Here is a 17,008-nt window from a genome sequence, read left to right on the forward strand (position 1 = left end):
AGGGCCTTGGGAAGATACGGTGGACTGTCCCTGCTTGGACGTGGCTTGGTCCCTGCGTCCCCCGGGCCATGGCTCACTGGGCCCAGTGTTCTTCCAGAGGCACGGAGTCAGCCCCTGAGTTTTGCCCCTAGACTGTGACCCCACCCCGCATTCCTTATGCTCTGTCCATGGTGCTGGCGAAGGACTTTAATCTCCTACTGTCAATAGCCTTAAGGTAAAGTACATACAGGGTAAGCTGTGCAAATGTCAGCGCCCGGCGCTGGCCGAGGGTCTGGGGGCTAACCTGTGGCATTTACTCTGCAGGTTCAAGAAAGTGCGTGGGCTTTGGGGGTCTCTCGGCCCAAATACGGGCTAATCACCAGCAGGCTGACAGCAGTGCCCCAGCCACGGGCGAGGGGTGACCCAGGCCCTGGGTAAAGACCCCCACGGGAGACAAGTAATTTTGTGGAGGAAAATAACTCGGACTGTGTCTCACTCCCGCCCTCCCTCGGACTCCCGCAACCTGAAGCAGCTGCACTAACCGACGTGGTCTTTCTCTCTGTGTTCAAGGCTACCCCAACTTTGTGGCAACCTATGGCCGCGGCTACCCTGGATTTGCTCCTAGCTATGGCTATCAGTTCCCAGGTGAGTGGCTTTGTCCCCCAGGGCTCTGGGGACATGGGAGGTGGGCTGCATTGGGGGGGAGGGGGACCCCTAAGGAGAACCAACTCATGCATACGTCCATTCACGAAATGACCTACAGGTGCTAAGTTTCAGATCCACTTGACCTTGTATCCAGGTCAGGATGCAGCCCAGTTTCTGATTAACTGAAGTATTTCACTGGCTGAGAGTGGCTTGTAGGGGGAAGGGAAAGACAGGAGCCCTACCTCTGCTTGCCCTCCGTTTTCTGAAACCTCTTCCAGGTTCTCTCTCCTTGGGGAGGGGACTGAACTTGGGGCCCAGGGTTTTCTGTCACCCTGTGCCTCCCCAGCATTCACGTGCCTTGCTGTCTGGACCTCACCTTCCTTCCTCCCCTCGTCCGGCTCCGGTGCCCTTCTGCCATGTGTGTGGGGTGTGCTCTTGGGTTTGGGTCTGCTCTCTGTCCTGAGTGATGGTGGCGGGGGGTTGGTTAGATCCTCCCTTCCCTCCATGTGGGCGTCAGAAACTCAAGGCAGAGCGCCCGGTGATACCCACTCACGTGCCCAGGCTGCTCTAGCTTCCGTGTAACCGGGAGGCCTGGGTCTCTCACCTGCGGGGCAGCGGGGGCCGTGGTCCTGCAGGGATGGGGGAGGGGCGTGAAGGAAGTGATGATTTATGGGGCTTGCGTTTCCCTAGAAGCGGGGAAGCCAGCCTTCCCCAGACCTGGAGTACAGCAAGAGTGTTTTGGGGTGCTCGGGGGTGTCTGTGTTCTAAGGACAGCTGGGGGGTGTAGAGAAGATGCTAGGAGCAGAGTTCTGCCCTCTGGGCTCTGTGTCTTGTCAGGGGCCGCTAGGGAGCTGGGCTTCCACTCCTGGTTGGTCATCCTCCTAAACCCGGAGGCCTGAGCTGCAAGGCGGCAAGGCGAGCAGGACATGGCCCTGGGGGGACGGCGCTCTGAAGGCAGTGGAGGGCAGGGCGTGCGGTGTGCGAGGGGCCGGTCCCACCTGTGCCTCAGACTGAGCTTCGGGTGGGGAAGGGGCGTGTCGGGGGAGGTCAGGAAGCATGTGGGACACTGAGAGCCATGCTCTGTGGGGACAGATCCTCAACCAGCAACAGAAGCCCTAGGCTCTTGTCCTGTCTGCCCATGGCCGTAGGCAGGTCACCCAGCATCTCGGGGCCTCTCTTCTGTTTTCTGGAAATGAGGGGTTTGGGCAGGATGGTCGCTGAGGTCCGTGCACCTTTCTGATAGCGGGGGAGGCGGAAGAGAACAGCAGGTACAGAAGCAGAAGTTCAGGTGGAGGGGGGTGCGTGGGGGGACTTGCCCACAAGTGTGTCCCCTGGGCCGGGTGGTTTCCCCACCAGGGTGGGCCCCTCAGCTGCCCCAAGGGAGCCCTCCGCACCGCTTCTCTGCTGCACGTGGCAGCTCAGGTGGCCACGGGCCTCTCCAGGCAGGACACCAGACACCACAAGCTGAGAAGCCAGCACTGGGCCAGGCACGGTCTGCACCTCCTCTAGATTTTCCCTCTACAGATGGGGACCCTGAAGCCTGGAGAGGTAGAAACCCTGTTCAGGGGGTCACAGCCAGTAAGGGGCAGGGCCAGGACTGGGACCCAGGTGGCCTGGGTCTTAACTGCCACACCCCATCATCTTCCTAGCATCCGTCTGTCCAGCACAATCACACTAGCCACATGCAGCTACTAAGGTTTACATTTAATTTAAGTAAAATTAAGTAAAACGGAAAATTCGGTTCCTCGGCCACACTAGCCACGCTTCAGTTACTCAGCAGCCACGTGGCTGGGGGCTACCGTCTGTGCAGAATATAAAACGTTTCCATCACCGCATAAAGTTCCATTGGATGGAGCTGTTCCGGAGCCTACATGAAGAGCTGTGTTATGATGAGGGGTGCTTGGTCCCCACACGCACGTGCATGCGTGCACTGCCTCTCCTGGAGAGACCTTGTGTGTCACCATCCCCGTTCTCCATTCCTTGCCTGTCCTGCTCAGCCCAGAAGCTGGTGGTAGTTTTGGGGAAGCCTTTCCTCTCCTTCCCTCCCCTACCTTCCTCCCCAGGGGATAAGAAGATGTGCAGGGTCACACATCCTGGCTCGGTGAGAGTGCCTTGCTGCTCTGTGTGCTTGAAGCCTACCTCCCTTCACAATCAGGTTGCCATTGCCCCCTCAGTGTAGCACTAGTCCCAGCAAACAGTTAGGGATCCTAACCCGGTATAATTCGGGGGACTCCTTGCTCAGGCCCCCGTCTCATCTGAGAACCTGCCCTCGGGGCCCCATGAGCCAGCCCGGGAAATATCTGGTTGAACTGTGTCCCAGGGACCTGCATCCTTGGGTCTGCCCTAGATGGACATGTATGCAGGACAGACAGAGATGCAAGAGTGACCAGCCGAGGCTGGGTAGGATGAGATGGGGTCCCCCAGGTGCCTAGCCCTTCACCACAAGCCAGGGCTTTGGGAACAGAGCCGGGGGGAGGGTGGTGGTAAAGGGACATGGAGTGGGCTTGGGGTAACCTGCCCCTGGAGGAGTGGCCTCCTGTGGAAAGGTAGCTCTGTCTGCTGTCCGGGAGCCTCGAGCGGCCGAGGATTCTCGCACACAGAGCCCAGGTGCCCCTGTGGTTTTCCAGACTCCTCCTGGAGCCTCGGCCTCAGGGGCAGGGAAGCTTTGCAGCGTTCTGACCTGAGTCTCTTGCCCTGTGCCAGTAAGGAATGTCTTCAGTGGATCTGGCCGGGGGGGCTGGGGTGCAGAGGGGTGACCCAGGGGAGGGCAACCCAACTCTGCCCTCTCCTCGCCCCTATCAGGGTGGCTCTGCTGACCCCCTCCCCATGCCTGTGAGTCAGCGACGTCAGCACAGATGATCTCATCACCGCCAAGCTGCCCTGGCGTCTTTTCTTCGTGGTCTTCCTTTTCCATGTTCTCGGTGGTGCCCACTTCACCCACTGCCCACCTCGTCTCTCTTGTGATGCGTGTACCTCCCGCACCCCTCCCAGCCCTTCCTGAATCCATCCTGTGGGGGGATGCAAAGTAGCTAAGAGCAGCGGAAGGACACCCCCGTCCTGGAGGGCTGCTGAGGGCTGCATCCTGTGTGTCCTCGCCACAGCCGAGTATCCTGCACCCCCTGCAGGAAGGCGCCGCCTCTTCACCCGAGTTGGCCCTTCCTGGGAATCCCCATCTCATCTGCTGGTGTCCCTGCCTTACCTGTGTGACCTGGGCTTGCTGCAGACCTTCCTGGTTGCCCAGTTGGCGTTAAGAAATGCCTGTCTCTGCCCACCTTAGGCTTCTGTGAGAATAAAGGAGAGCTGCTCCAGTAACGGGGGCTGCGGGCTTCAGGTAACTGTTGAGTGGGGGTAGTCCTCTTCCAGAAAGACTGAGTGCCGACCAGCCGCCGTGGACGTGGCTGCTTCCTCCCAAGCCCAGATGGTCCACCGCGTGCCCCTTACCCCCAGCCCAGCCCTCGTGGGTCGGTGAGGGGACTGGACTTATCAGGATCCTGATCGTGCTCTGCTCTCTTTTTCCGCCTCTGGACCCTCCTTTCAGTTCAATCTGTTAATTTCTGTTCTTATTTCACTTTGCAGACTACTTGCTGATTTCACAAGACATAGTTTTTACCAACTAGCTCTTAAGAGAGGCACAACAAATTGGGGTTTGCTACCATTACTAGGGAGAGGACACAGTCCCTGCCGGGGCCACCCCGCTGCTGTCAGTGCCCACTGAACACTGTCGTAGCTGCCTGTTGGAATGAATGTCCTTCTTCTCATTTTTAATTCTTGGAAAAGACTCCTGTCCTCAATGCTTCTTTCAGTTTTTTAAAAGCAATTTTATTCTCCAGTCCCCTCCCAGTTTGCTTCTCATATGCACTGTGGACACCTCCCCCACGTATTCCACCTGCCACCCTCCCAGAATGTCATGGGGCCGGGGGGAAACTTCTCACAAACTTTGTAGAGCCTTCCTCAAGGGCATCTAGGAAGAAGGCCTCAAATTATTTTAAATAATCACCTAATAGGCTTGTTGGGGCATTTCATGGGTGAGCTCTTAAGTGCTGGAGCCCACAGGGGTTGGGGATATGTGACTTGGAGCACCTGTGTCCTGTGGCGGACAGAACCAGAAGTGAACACACACACACACACACACACACACACACACACAGAGACTATTCTATAAATACTAATGTGAACGATCTAATCTGGAAGAAAAATTATATAAACATTATCTGGTTGTCTTTGTCTTTGGGGGCCAGTCCCTCAGTGGTTGTTGCTATAATACTGCACATCTGTCTTCGGGAAGGGACAGTGGAAGCACCCAGGTGCTGCCACATCTCAGGCCCTGTGGGCCCCGATCCACACTGCGTCCCTCTTGCCCTGGCACCTCTGCCCTCACCTCGCTGCCTACTGGCCTTGCATTCCCTGCTGGCATCAAGGGCCTCTTGGCCCACTGGGGTCAGAGGGCACGAACACAGAGGGTCTGTCCTGATCAGGTCGGTACCCCTGATGGTCACCCCCAGAAGGGCTTCCTTTCCGTCCACTTCCCCACTCTCTTGGATTAACGAAGTACAGCTCAGTTGGGCCCTCAGGAGTCACCCTTGTTCACGCTCAGGGTTTGTGAGAAGTGACCTGCGTGCTTCCGTCGGATGCATTCAGTCCATCCTCTTGAATGTCAGTGTCCTTTAGACCCAAGCTGTGCAGTTGTGTTCATCTCATTAAAGATGCTTGATGTAATCATTGGTTCCTTTCCTTTTATTTTCCCTCAGGCTTTTTCATGAGTGCTGTTTTTTCTTTTTAATCTGTATGGCTTTTTTCCTCTTTATTTTGTTCTGCTATGAATTGCTTTGCTTTGGTGAACTTGTCCTAGTATATGCTTGCCTCACAGACGTTTTAGCCGTTGTGAATTTTCATCTCTGTAAATAGTTCGTCTGTGCTTCTCCCTGTTGCCGTTTTATTTTTACCCCTGTGAGCAACTGAGGTAGAAAAATAAATTGTTTACCACGGACATGCTGTGTGCTGCCGTCTCTTAGCCCGACAGTGTCCTGCTCTCGCTCCGGGGGAGGTGAATGCACTAAATAACCAGTACCAGTGACAGCCTAGCGCGGTTTCCGAAAGCATGCGCACTCCCCCTGGCTGCCGCCTGCCCCCAGCCCTCCCTGCTTCCTCGTGTCCCCTGCACTTGCTCGAGGTGGCCCTGTCCTTGAGCCGTGGCCGAGCGTTTGCATGCAGCAGCTGCTCGGTCCGCTCCCGTGCCCCCTTCCTCTGCCATCACCCGCTGCCCTCGAGTGAAAATGCCACCGAACACCTGGAGCCCCTCGCATCTGTGCACCAGGTGTGTGTGAGCCCGTGCACGCACTGTGCACACCTGCCCACGCGTGGTTTGCACGTAGCTTGCTTTCCTAACTCCCCTGTATGGTGCAGGTCCGAGGAGGCACCTGTGTTGCTGGACATGAAGTTAGAAGATCTCATTTCCAGGTCACTTGGCCACGTAGTAGCCACGTGACCTCGAGCAAGTGACTTAGCCCTCTGAGCCCTCGGGATTATAACAGTGCCTAGTGAGTTAGGTTTTTAGAATTACCTAGGGTGATGTGTATATGCGAACATGCCCTGTAAATTGGTGAATGCTATGCAACTGGAAGTTTCAGAAACAGTGGGCATTGGTGTTCTTATTCTACCACCCTCCAGAGTGGTTTTCTCTTCCTCGTCACCCCCGATGAAGCTGCTTGCTGGGGGATCTACTTATCCGTGAAAGGAATGATTGAGAATCCCCAAGGGAGTTGCTGGGACTTTTTGCTTCACCCCTCCTCTTCCCTTCCTCCCTCCCCATGTACTGATCATCAGGTACCAAATATCTGGACGTGCATAAGGCTATAGCTCCTTCAGGATGCTCACGGCCCAGCCGAGGGAGACAGCCAGTGATTAGACCCACCGAGCATCATGGGACAGGTGCTTAGCTAGACAGAGGGAATCTCTCTCTGCTATAAGGGCACAAAGACAGGCTGTTGGTCCTGCCTGGTGTGACCCCACTACTGGGTCTTACAAAGTCAAATAAAATTCGCTGGGTAAAGAAGAGAAGGAAGTGTATCCCAGGTAGAGAAATGACATGCTTAGACACTGAATCAAGTATTTTTTTTAAAGAAAGAAAATGCAATATAATAATACCTAGGCAAAATAAGAATTTGTTTTTTCTCTCCAGTGTGGAAGAAGCCTGATGTGGCTCCACAGTATCAAGGGTCTGGGTTTCTTTGATCTTTGTGTCCTATTCTCTTCAATGTAAGACTCCATCTTATAGACTAAGAAGGCTGCTCAGGCTCCAGCCATTACGTACTCATCCCAGAAGAACACATCTCTTCCCTTTAATAACACTTCTTAGAAGTTATGTGTGGCACTCTGCTTCGATCCCGTTGGTCAGGCCTTAGTCACATGGCCACTTTTAGCTGCAAAGGAACCTCAGGAATGTCTTTATTCCTGGTAACCATGTGCCAGCTAAAAACAGGGTTCTGGTATTAAGGAAGAAGAGTGAAATATTTATTAGGGGACACTTAGCAATCTCTGCCACAAACCTGAAAGGGGCTGCGGTGCAGGTCCCAGGGATTAAGAGCAGTTAATGGGATGGGGGTGGGTCAGGGGAGACAAGGTTAGAAAGGGGGGCAGGTTCCGGAACTCACATTTGATCCACAAAACACATGAAAAGCCCTTAGAAGATTTTAGGTAGAGGAGTGATGTGGTCAGATTTCCAAAGTGAGTCAGAAGGGGTTTGGGGCGGGGGGTGGGGGGCAGTGAGGGACCCATGTGGGTGAGTTCAAAAGAATGCTCCCCTCTTTCTGCACTGCCTCTCCTCCTCTCTGCCTCTTCCTCTCGGGGCTCTGTTCCTCTCCCCCTGCCTCAGGTTGGCTGCGGCCCTTTGGGGGTCTTTCAGCTCTACTGGGACAGCAGGGTTAATGCAGCCCCAACCGTCAAAAAAGTGTCTGAGCCACAGCCTTGGCTACTGAAGTGACCTCAGACACAGGGCGCTGGGGGCAGCCAGGAGAGTCAGGCTAGCATCCCTGGCTCAGCGCTGCCACCTCCCTCCTAGGATGACTGTGTGGGAACAGCCGGGTGGTACAGGTTCCAGGCGGGGAAACCCTGGGACTCTGGTTCAGGAAGTACCAGTTTGTGTTTCTGCGTCCTCAGTGATGGAAAGCAGATTTCATTCAGGTGCTGATGTTGACTGGCTTCCTGGAGCACTGGCTTAAGAATGATCTTGAGGCCAAGTCTTAGCTCAGCAGAAAGGGAGCGGTGGTTGATTAGTGATGCCTGCATGGTTGCTGGATCCGGAACTCACAACTGCTCACCACGTATTTTGCCTTCCATGTCTCCAGTCTAATGATGGATGGTTCTCAGGTGCTGGTTCAGTTTTGGTCCTTCTAAAAGATGGTCATTCTGTTCCACACCGAGGGAGGGGGTGTGGTCTGAGGAGAGGCGCCATAGCTCAAGGATACCCTGTTCTCTCTGGCGGAGAAGCTGCTGTAGCCCATCTTCAGTTGTGGCTCTGCGGTGTAAGCTTCAGTCACATCGTCTAGTCTTTGAGCAAAGACCAAGTCTTAGTGGTCTGTCTTATCCTGAGGGCCGTGGCTTGAATGTGGAAAGAAGAGGGAAGAGGGCCCGAGTTTTTGGAAGGGGAAGGAGTTTGCCTCATGCCAGATGACTGGGGGAAGCAGCCCGGGGCAAGGGGCTGCTTCCTGAGCTAGCTCACACCAACCTGTCAGTTCCCTCCGGTTTACGGCACGCGTGACGTGTTCAGACGTGCTGATAGCTGCCACGCCAAAGGCCTGGGGCCCTGCCTGGATGGATAACCTGGGCCACTGCAGGGAGCGACTCCAGAGGCCTTCCGTCCACCCCTCCCCCAGCCCACCCACATGGTGGAGACCCTCGTGCTCAGCCCCCACTCGGGAATCCTGTGCTCGTACTCCCACCAGAAAAAGTGATGCTTTTTCTGGTCAAGTTCTTGAAGAGAGAGGAGCAGGCCTCCCTCCCAGCCTCTGTGACTGTCAGGGGAGGCAATTCCAGGGCCACTGTGGTGGAATCACAAAACCAGTGGCCACCACTTCACTCGGGTGTCTGTTTAAACCTCAGGACTTTCCTCTGCTTAGGTTTGGAAGGGGCTCTTTCCTCACCCCCTACCCCAGAAATGCCCTCAGGGGGAACCCCGGTATACCCTGACGCGGTAGGTCCTCAGCTCTGCCAGTGCCGCCTGGCTCGGGGCTTCTGCCTGGGTTCCAGAACGGAGCCCTCCCAGCGAGTGATGGCTGGCTCCTGACGGGTAGGGGAGCCCACCTTGACATGCCAGGATGGGATGGTCGGCTCCCCAGGCCTGTTGACATGTCCACAGTCCCAGGCGCCCACAGCTAGATGTTTCAGCACTGTAAACAGAAACGCTCCCTTGTAAAGGGAAGCCCCACCTGACACGGCAGCCCGCACACATCTGCTTCGTCACCAGCCCTCTAATCTGCACCTCCCTCCAGCCCAGAGCTTCGTCTCTAGGGATTACCCCCTTCGCAGATTAGATCCACAGGCAGATTTGCAATCACAAGCCAGCGCCTCCTGTGGCCAGCCCGCTCCCACGCCGCCTGGCCCTGTGGGCACTGGGGGCTTATCCCTCATTTGAATATTAAAGCTTAGTCAGGACAGTATAGCTGCTGCTTTAAAAGAAAATGAGGAAGTAAAATTCTGCAGCACACCCCTATTCTGGCACGAGCTGTGCATGGGCCGCCCTCCCATGCTCCTCCCGTCGCATAGAAAATCAGGGGCTGACGCTATTCCCAGATGATGAAAGCAGAGCGTGGTGCCTAATAGGCAGTTAATAAATGTTTGCGGAAATTAATTGGACCAGTCTGAATGGATGGGATTGCGGGTTTCACTTTCCATCAGGTTTCCATGCCTCTTGAAACTCCTCTGCATGAAAAAGGGAAACGTGACTCGGGGTGCCAAAGCCAGAGACCCCGGTTCTCAGGAGGGAAGTCGGGAGACTGAGTTCTTGTCCCCAGCTTGCTGGGACAGTCAGGCCACCTCTGGGCCTCAGTTTCCCCATCTGTCCAATGGGGCTATTGATCTCCTTGTCTTATCCCCTTCCTCACAGATTGTTGAGAGGGTCACTGACCAGGCATTAAAACCAAAACAACAACAACAACAAATAATAGAGTGTGAGATTATAGGCAGACGGCAGTGCCAGGCCTGAGGGATGGGCAGCTCATGCGTCTAGGACAGCCAAGGACAAACCAGAAGGCCAAGATGGGCCCCCATTCCCTCCTTCTCCCCAGGCTGAAAAGACGAGCAGAGTCCTACCCCGAGATATCTTCCCTGAGTCCAGGTCAGCTTGGATCCCCTGCCTCAGAGAGACCCAACCAATGGGGTCACTGCCTGTGCTGCCGGTGCGTTCCGTTGGGGGTGGGCCATGAGAGCGCATTCTCGGTAGTGTGCTGGACAGTGTCATCAGGACCTGCCGGGGGCTAGATCCTCTCTGGGCATTGGGAAGGGATCCTGATAAAGCGAGTGAGGAGGCCAGAGCCTGGAGGGGCGTCGCACAGGCAGCCAGATGTATCCCCCTGTGGTCTGACGGGGGGGGAGGGGTGGCAGGGTTGGGGAGTCATTGACTGCCAGCAAAGCTTTCAAGAAGGGGCACCATCTGAACTGGGTTTTGAGGTGCAAATAGGAGTTTGCCATGCAGCCAGTGAGGGAAGGGTACTCCACGTCCAGGGATTAGCAAGTGTAAGGGCCCAGAAGCATTACGTGGCTTCCCTCCCTAGCGTTCCTGCCTCTGTTGATGATTCTGTGGCCCCCATCTGGGCAGGTGCTGTCCTATTACCTGGGCCAGGACAGCTGGACAACAGACTTTAGCACTGAAAAGCTGATGCCACTTCTTCCCAGACCTAGGGAATCACGGGCAGACACTCTGTGAACCAGGGGTGCTGTCCCCACCGTTGCCTTAGGCTGTTCCCTGTCGGATTGCACTGAGCTGGCCCAGTGGGCCCTGGGCGCTGGCTGCCCAGGGCTGGCTTCCTTTGAGGCCAAGAGCCTTGCCCAGTTGCAGTCACCTAGAGAAGGACAGGAGAGCGAGAGTGCAGCTGCTGACCCCCCTCGGAAGCCCTGCTGCCCTGCTCTGAGCCCGAGCAGGCCTCAGGGCAAGCCTGAGTTTGCAGGGGAGGGTGTGGGGCCTGTCCTGCATCTCTCTTAGTGGAGCTGGTTTAGGGCCTCTCCACACTCTCTTCCTCTGACCTCTGGCACCACCCTGGAATGAGCTAGGATTCAGGTAAGGCCTGGAGCAGGTAGAGCCCCTTTCTTGCCCATCCTGTTGTACCTATCCGTTCCTCTTCCACCCATTCCGCCCTTGCTTACCAGCACCTGCTGCATCACAGCCCTGCCCCAGAAGCTGGGGACACAGTGACGAAGCAGAGAGACATAGCCCTGCTTTCTGGGGCACGTGCTGGCAACAGAGGAGAGAGCAGGCTTCCACTAGATGGAAGGGCCCCCAGAGGTCCCTCTGGCTGAGCCCTTCCTAGAGGAGCTGGGAGGGACTGAACAAATCCAAGGGCAAAAGGGCAGGAGCGACCGCCAGCGCAGCTGACGCGCGAGCTCCGGGGGTCTTCAGCCACCGCAGCCAGGCCCTCCCTGAAGCCCCTGCGAGCCCCTCGCCTCCTGCCGTCACATTACCCACCTTGTACTTCAGATAAGATGTATCCTTATCACTCACAGGCAAATTATAAATGGTATCTATTAAAGCCCTTTGTATGTGAAATGTCGTGTAAATTAATAGGGTTTTAGACTAGGAAGGCCACGCTACTGTTATTACCTTGGGCAATAATAATAAAAATAGAAATAAAAGTTATTATTCCACTTACTGAGAGCTCACCCGATGCCAGATACTGGTGCACCGGAGCCACCAACGCGCTGAATTTCACAGCAGCCCTCAAAGGAGGTCATTAGTCGCGCTTACAGAGGAGCCAAATGAGGCCAAGGCGGGGTTACATAACTCGTCTTGGGTGGCACAGCTAGTGAGCGTGGGAGATGGGATTTTTGCCACCTTGCTTTTAGCCATGTTGTGCATGGTTTCCTTTAAGCTTAACTGTCTGGACCTGAGTCCTTCACCAAGTAGCGTCTTCCTGGGGGTATTGCACTGGGGGCTCACTGAGATGGTCGGGGGGAGCCTCTTGGCCGTGGAAGGCGCCCCAGTGGCAGCTGCCCTTCTTATCATCAGTGTAACGATCATCTTCTCAGCATCTCGTCTGCTTTAAAGGTGAGGAGACAAAGGAACAGAGAAGGTTCTACACATCACCTTGTCACCTAGGGCTGACATGCAGTGGCGTGATCTGCCGGCTGTTCACATTTTTAATGATTTCTGTACCGGTTGGTACGTAGCAGCTGCCTTGAGCCCCCAGAATGCCTCCCCCTCACCTCCCGGGAGTCTCCCCCAAGACCCCCTGACCATCCCATGGTCCGCCAGTCAGTGCCCAATTCAAAACCTAAAATAGCCTGTCTCAGGGGTCAAAAAGTGCTGGACTGCATTTACAGGAGAGAGAGCTTGAGATCACAGATGTCAGCTGACCCACAGAGCTAGTGATGGGGCCAAGGTGGGAGCCTGGGATCTTTCAGCAAAAAGTCTTGGGGTGCTCAAGACTTGAAGGTTTGCTGTCCTGGTGCACAGCCGTGGGTGCTATAGGGCTGGTGTTTGGAATTGTGCCGAGCCCTTGCACAGGCCCGTGAAGAACGAAGCTGGGGAAAGTAGGCAAAGAGAGGAGGCCCAGGAGAGTTTAGGCCATTTAGATTTAAATGGCTAAGGGAGAGATCCTATGCGGAGAATGCAAAATGTTGACTCTTTAACTGGCAATTGGACATCTGAAACTTTGAGAACAGGACATGTAAAAAGCCATCTGCAGGGCTTTCCTGGTGGCGCAGTGGTTGAGAGTCCGCCTGCCGATGCAGGGGACGCGGGTTCGTGCCCCGGTCCGGGAAGATCCCACATGCCGCGGAGCGGCTGGGCCCGTGAGCCGTGGCCGCTGAGCCTGCACGTCCGGAGCCTGTGCTCCGCAATGGGAGAGGCCACAACAGTGAGAGGCCCGTGTACCGCAAAAACAAAACAAAACAAAAAGCCATGTGCACAGTGAGCTCTAGCAGGACCAATGGTCAGACCAGTGGCTTGCCCTGACACCCATTGGTGGTAGGTGGGAGAGTGTCTGCAAAGCAGAAATTGCAGTTTTATGAAGAGTGAGGGGAGGGGTGGTGCAGGAGAGAAGGAGAAACTCTCAGGATAGTTTGCTCATGTCTCCTTAGAAACTACAGTCTGAAACGCCTTCACTTTGAAGGTCTTGGTCTTGGTCTCTGACAGGCTGACGTTTGTTCTGTGGGCAAGTGGGTGTCCCTGGGCTAGCCAGGACCACAAACTGCTGTCACAGAGCGGCGAAGGCTGGCTTTGGAGTGAACTCCCTGTGGCCACTCTCACCCTTGAAGTCTTGCTAGAGAGAGAGAGCAATGCGGAACAGAGTGTCCTCCTAGGGCCAGGAGCCAGGGCGGAGCACTTGTAATGTATCAGCCATTCCCGATACTGGCCCTCTGGCCAGCGCTGCGGAGAAACCTTGCCTTGTCCCCAAGGCCCCAGATAGTCAGGCCAAAGCTAGAACTCCTTAGGGCCCAGAAAGGGAAGGATTTGTCCCCAGCTCGGTCGGTCCTGACTGAAAAGAATTTTGAGGGACCTGTGTCTTGGTCACGTGTACCAAGGGCCTAGCTTGGTGATTTTTTTTTAACTGAATTGAAGTGGTACGACCTTTAGGGGCTATAGGTCAAGATCATAGCCATGGGAATGCCTCCATTCCCTTTCCTTTTGTTTGCTGGATTTTGGAGAAAAGAATTAGCTGGAATGGCCACACCCTACCCTCCACCGTCCTGCAAGGCTGTCTTCTGATCGCTGCTTCTCTCTCCAAGCAGGATTTGGTATAGCCACACCCACGTCTTGAGCTCATCTATGAGAAGACCCTATAGTACACACAGTCAGGGGCCTGGCTGCAAGCTAGGTGGGCTCGGGGTAGAGGCCCCCTTCTCGCTGGCAGAGTGGCCAGAGCTCCCTTCTAGCCCAAAACCCTGCTTCTCGGTAGCCAATTTTCTCTCCTTCGCGGGGAGTTGGTTTGTGTGCAGCCTGGGCCCGCAGCTGGAGACCCCTTTCCCATCAGGACTAGTGACTGGAAGCTCTGTGAGGGCAGAGAGTGTGTGTGTTTAGTTCACTGCTATGACCCCAGTGCTTAGAATAGTGCCTGGCACGTAGTAGGTGCTCAATAAATATTTAGAATGGGTCGGGAGTTACGGAGGCCTCTGAGGTCGGTCCCTGCAAAAGTTCTAGGTGAGCAAGGGCACTGTGGGCTCCAGCTCTCTGTTGGGAGGTAATACGGCCCCGCTGGAGAAAGACGCCGGGCCAGAGTCCCCAGGGAGAGCTTTCTGCTTCCTGCCTCCCCAGGACCCCAGCAAGCAGTGCCTAAAGCCGTGTTCTCAGCTCCGGCCATGCTTTGGGGAGCACTGGAAGTTTCCTTTGTCCAGGCTGCACCCAGACATATCATCAGAATCTCTGGGGGCTGGGCCCAGGCATCAGAGGAAGAGGGAGGCAGGAGGAATTGCCTGGAGCAGCTGCAGGTGGGTGACAGTGCCCGCCCTCAGAGGGACCCTGGGCAGCTCTACACGCCTCCTGGAGATGCAGGGTGTGCTGGGGAAGGGGGTGGAGAGTGCTTAAAGCAAGCACAATGTAGGAAAAACTGTCTTTCCTGGTAGCATTATAAGAGAGAGTTTTATAAAGATTCCCCTCAGAAATCACAGCGTGTCAGAGCCATAAGGAACCTCAGAACTCACTCATCCGAGGTCACAGAATTAAGTGGTGACCAAGCCAGAACTGTATCCCAGGCGGCATCTTCTCAAACCGGGAAGGGGAGAGGATGCAAAGTAAGAGGCCCGTGACCTAATACCCCGCGGTGGACAGGACAGTGGGGCCCTTCAGTGTTTACTAAAAACCAAGGACACCCCAAGACTTCCTCTACATCAAGGATTCTCTGCCCTCGATCCCACAGGGAATCCTGTGCATGTCTGCATGCGTCAGAATTATCTGGAAGGCCTCTAAAAGATAGAGACAGAGGCCCTACCTGATTCTTTGTGTGCTAAAGCTCCCTCAGCCAGGCTAGAAACCCGCTGCTCTGAACGGAGACCCTGAAGTGGATCTCAGAGGAGATGGTCGCAAGGATTAGATTCTCCACCGTGTTCTCAGGAGGGCCTTTCCTTCCACAAGGTTAGCGGGAGACAGGGTACGCAGATGTACACCTCAATTTAACCTTTTGTAATTTTTTTTTTTTTTTTTTGCGGTACGTGGGCCTCTCACTGTTGTGGCCTCCCCTGTTGCGGAGCACAGGCTCCAGACGCGCAGGCTCAGCGGCCATGGCTCACAGACCCAGCCGCTCCGCGGCATGTGGGATCCTCCCGGACCGGGGCACGAACCCGTGTCCCCTGCATCGGCAGGCGGACTCTCAACCACTGCGCCACCAGGGAAGCCCCAACCTTTTGCAATTTTTGAAAACCTTTAAACCAAACGTTCTCCCCCTCGGCTGCACCCTGGGGTCACCTGGGAAGCACTTAAAGGTCCCCCTGTCCAGGCTGCACCCTAAACCAGATAAATCAGCATCTCCAACAGTGGGACCCAGGCCTCAGCATTTGTGAAAACTCCCCAAGTGGTCCAGTGAGCGGCCAGCGGTAAGGATAGTCCGCTAGACAGAGCAGGTGCTTTTTCTTGTTGTTGCCGGCCCTCTCCTGTAGGCATTTGAGTTTGCTGCCCCTGGGCTGCAGGGTCACGGGAGTGGAGAGGCAGCTAGACATGCAGGCAGTGCTGCCTTTCAGCTCAGTTTACCCAGAGCAGTGCCTCCCAGCCCTGGCCCTCCTCCACCACCTTAGGGCATCTGACCATCATCATACCAGCTGACGCTCCACAAGAATCTAAGGTGGGACAGACTCTGGACTAGGTCCCAAGTGGGACATGGGGCTCGGTCCCCACCCTACAAGAATTTGCCACCCAGCGGGAGAAATCAGATGTGCACGTAAAAATAACTGTGCTTAGGTAAGGCAAAAACTGGTGAGTGCCACAGAGGCAATAAAAAGTAGGTGTGGCGTCGTAGAAGCCGCCAAAAAACCAAAAGTGCCGTTGACTTCTGACTGGCACTAAATTCTCAGAGATCCAGAAAGTCCAGAAAAGCATCTCGTTCACTGTCAGTGGGATGGCAACAGCTCTCACATGAGTTACTTACCCCAGAGGTGTGATAGTGCCAACCCCAGAGGCACCGCTTTCCAGTGACAGAGGGACTTGGGTTTGTCATCCTCTTACACCAGCAAGACAGGCTCTTGCAGGCTCAGAGCTGAAGGGATTTTAGAGGTCATCTGGCTTGACCTCCTTGCAGGAGACAGGAGTTGGTTACCCGGGGCGCAGAGAAGTGAAACACGGTGCTCAAGTTATAAAGCAAGCCAGGGGCAGCTGAGGCTGGCAGCCAGGCTTTGATGCCAAACCCAGTGATCCTTTTACTGCGCTGGTGGGGCGAGGAGCTCCAGACTGGTGAGATTGGGTCTTTAGGTCTGAATGACAGCTCCTAGGAGGCGTGGCACCTGCCCGTGCCTGGAATGCCACCATTAGTGCTTCGTTCTTTCGTACCCAGGCAGCCTCTTTTTGAATGCAAGATTCTCTAACAGGAGGGGCATACTACCTTCCTAACACCTGAGTCGCCAGGTAAGAAACCTATAGCTCTCAAGTCCTGAGGTTTTATTAGCAAAACATTTTTCTCGTTGCTGCCTGATTTACTGCTAAGAAATGGGAGGTATTAAGCCACTGGGGTCACGCCAGCCGGCTTGGCCCAGTTGTTAGAGCTGAAAAGAACGCATATTCTAATTTTGAGGTATGGACGTTTAGCTGCACTAAAATGACATCATGAAGTTGGGACATCCTGAACGATTCCAGACCACTGTTATCAGTAGGAATTCAGCCCTCCTGTGTGCTAATGACCATCTGACCATGTGGCCAACCCCGGAGAAGGTGGAATAGCCCTGCGTGAGGGAGAGCCCTGTCTTGAGGGCAGGGCTGATGGCTGGACAGAGACCTGAGGGGCTTCATCAGAATGAGAGCTCACACTTGTCGAAGCTTACTTCCTGGCAGGCATTCGTCTAAGCACTTTGCATCTATTAATCTCTGACTGATATCGCCATCTCTTTTACAAATGGGGACACCAAGGCACAGAAGGTTAAGGCAGCTTGCCCAGAGTCACTCAGCTAGTAAGTGGCTGAGCCAGGATTTGAACCCAGACAGGCTTCGTGTCTGTGCACTTGGCTATTGGGCTAACCTGCCTCACGAGGAGAAGCC

General features: G+C 55.0%; 1 protein-coding gene across 13 annotated transcripts in view; it reads left to right on the forward strand.

The window, feature by feature from the left end:
- Positions 1–17,008, forward strand: part of MSI2 (musashi RNA binding protein 2) — a 389,103-nt gene that overhangs the window by 338,675 nt on the left and 33,420 nt on the right. For 12 of the 13 annotated variants that reach the window (XR_010937428.1, XR_010937429.1, XM_067715513.1 and 9 more), the window contains exon 10: positions 550–624. Coding sequence is in view for 11 of the 13 variants with exons in the window: in XM_067715513.1 (XP_067571614.1) it covers positions 550–624 (75 nt within the window). In the remaining 2 variants the exon portion in view is untranslated. Of the gene's footprint in view, positions 1–549; positions 625–4,200; positions 5,620–17,008 lie in introns of those variants that run through there. The other variant, XM_067715523.1, reaches the window with a different exon arrangement.

Source organism: Pseudorca crassidens, chromosome 19 (genome assembly GCF_039906515.1).
Source record: "Pseudorca crassidens isolate mPseCra1 chromosome 19, mPseCra1.hap1, whole genome shotgun sequence".
NCBI classification, from domain to species: Eukaryota; Metazoa; Chordata; class Mammalia; order Artiodactyla; family Delphinidae; genus Pseudorca; species Pseudorca crassidens.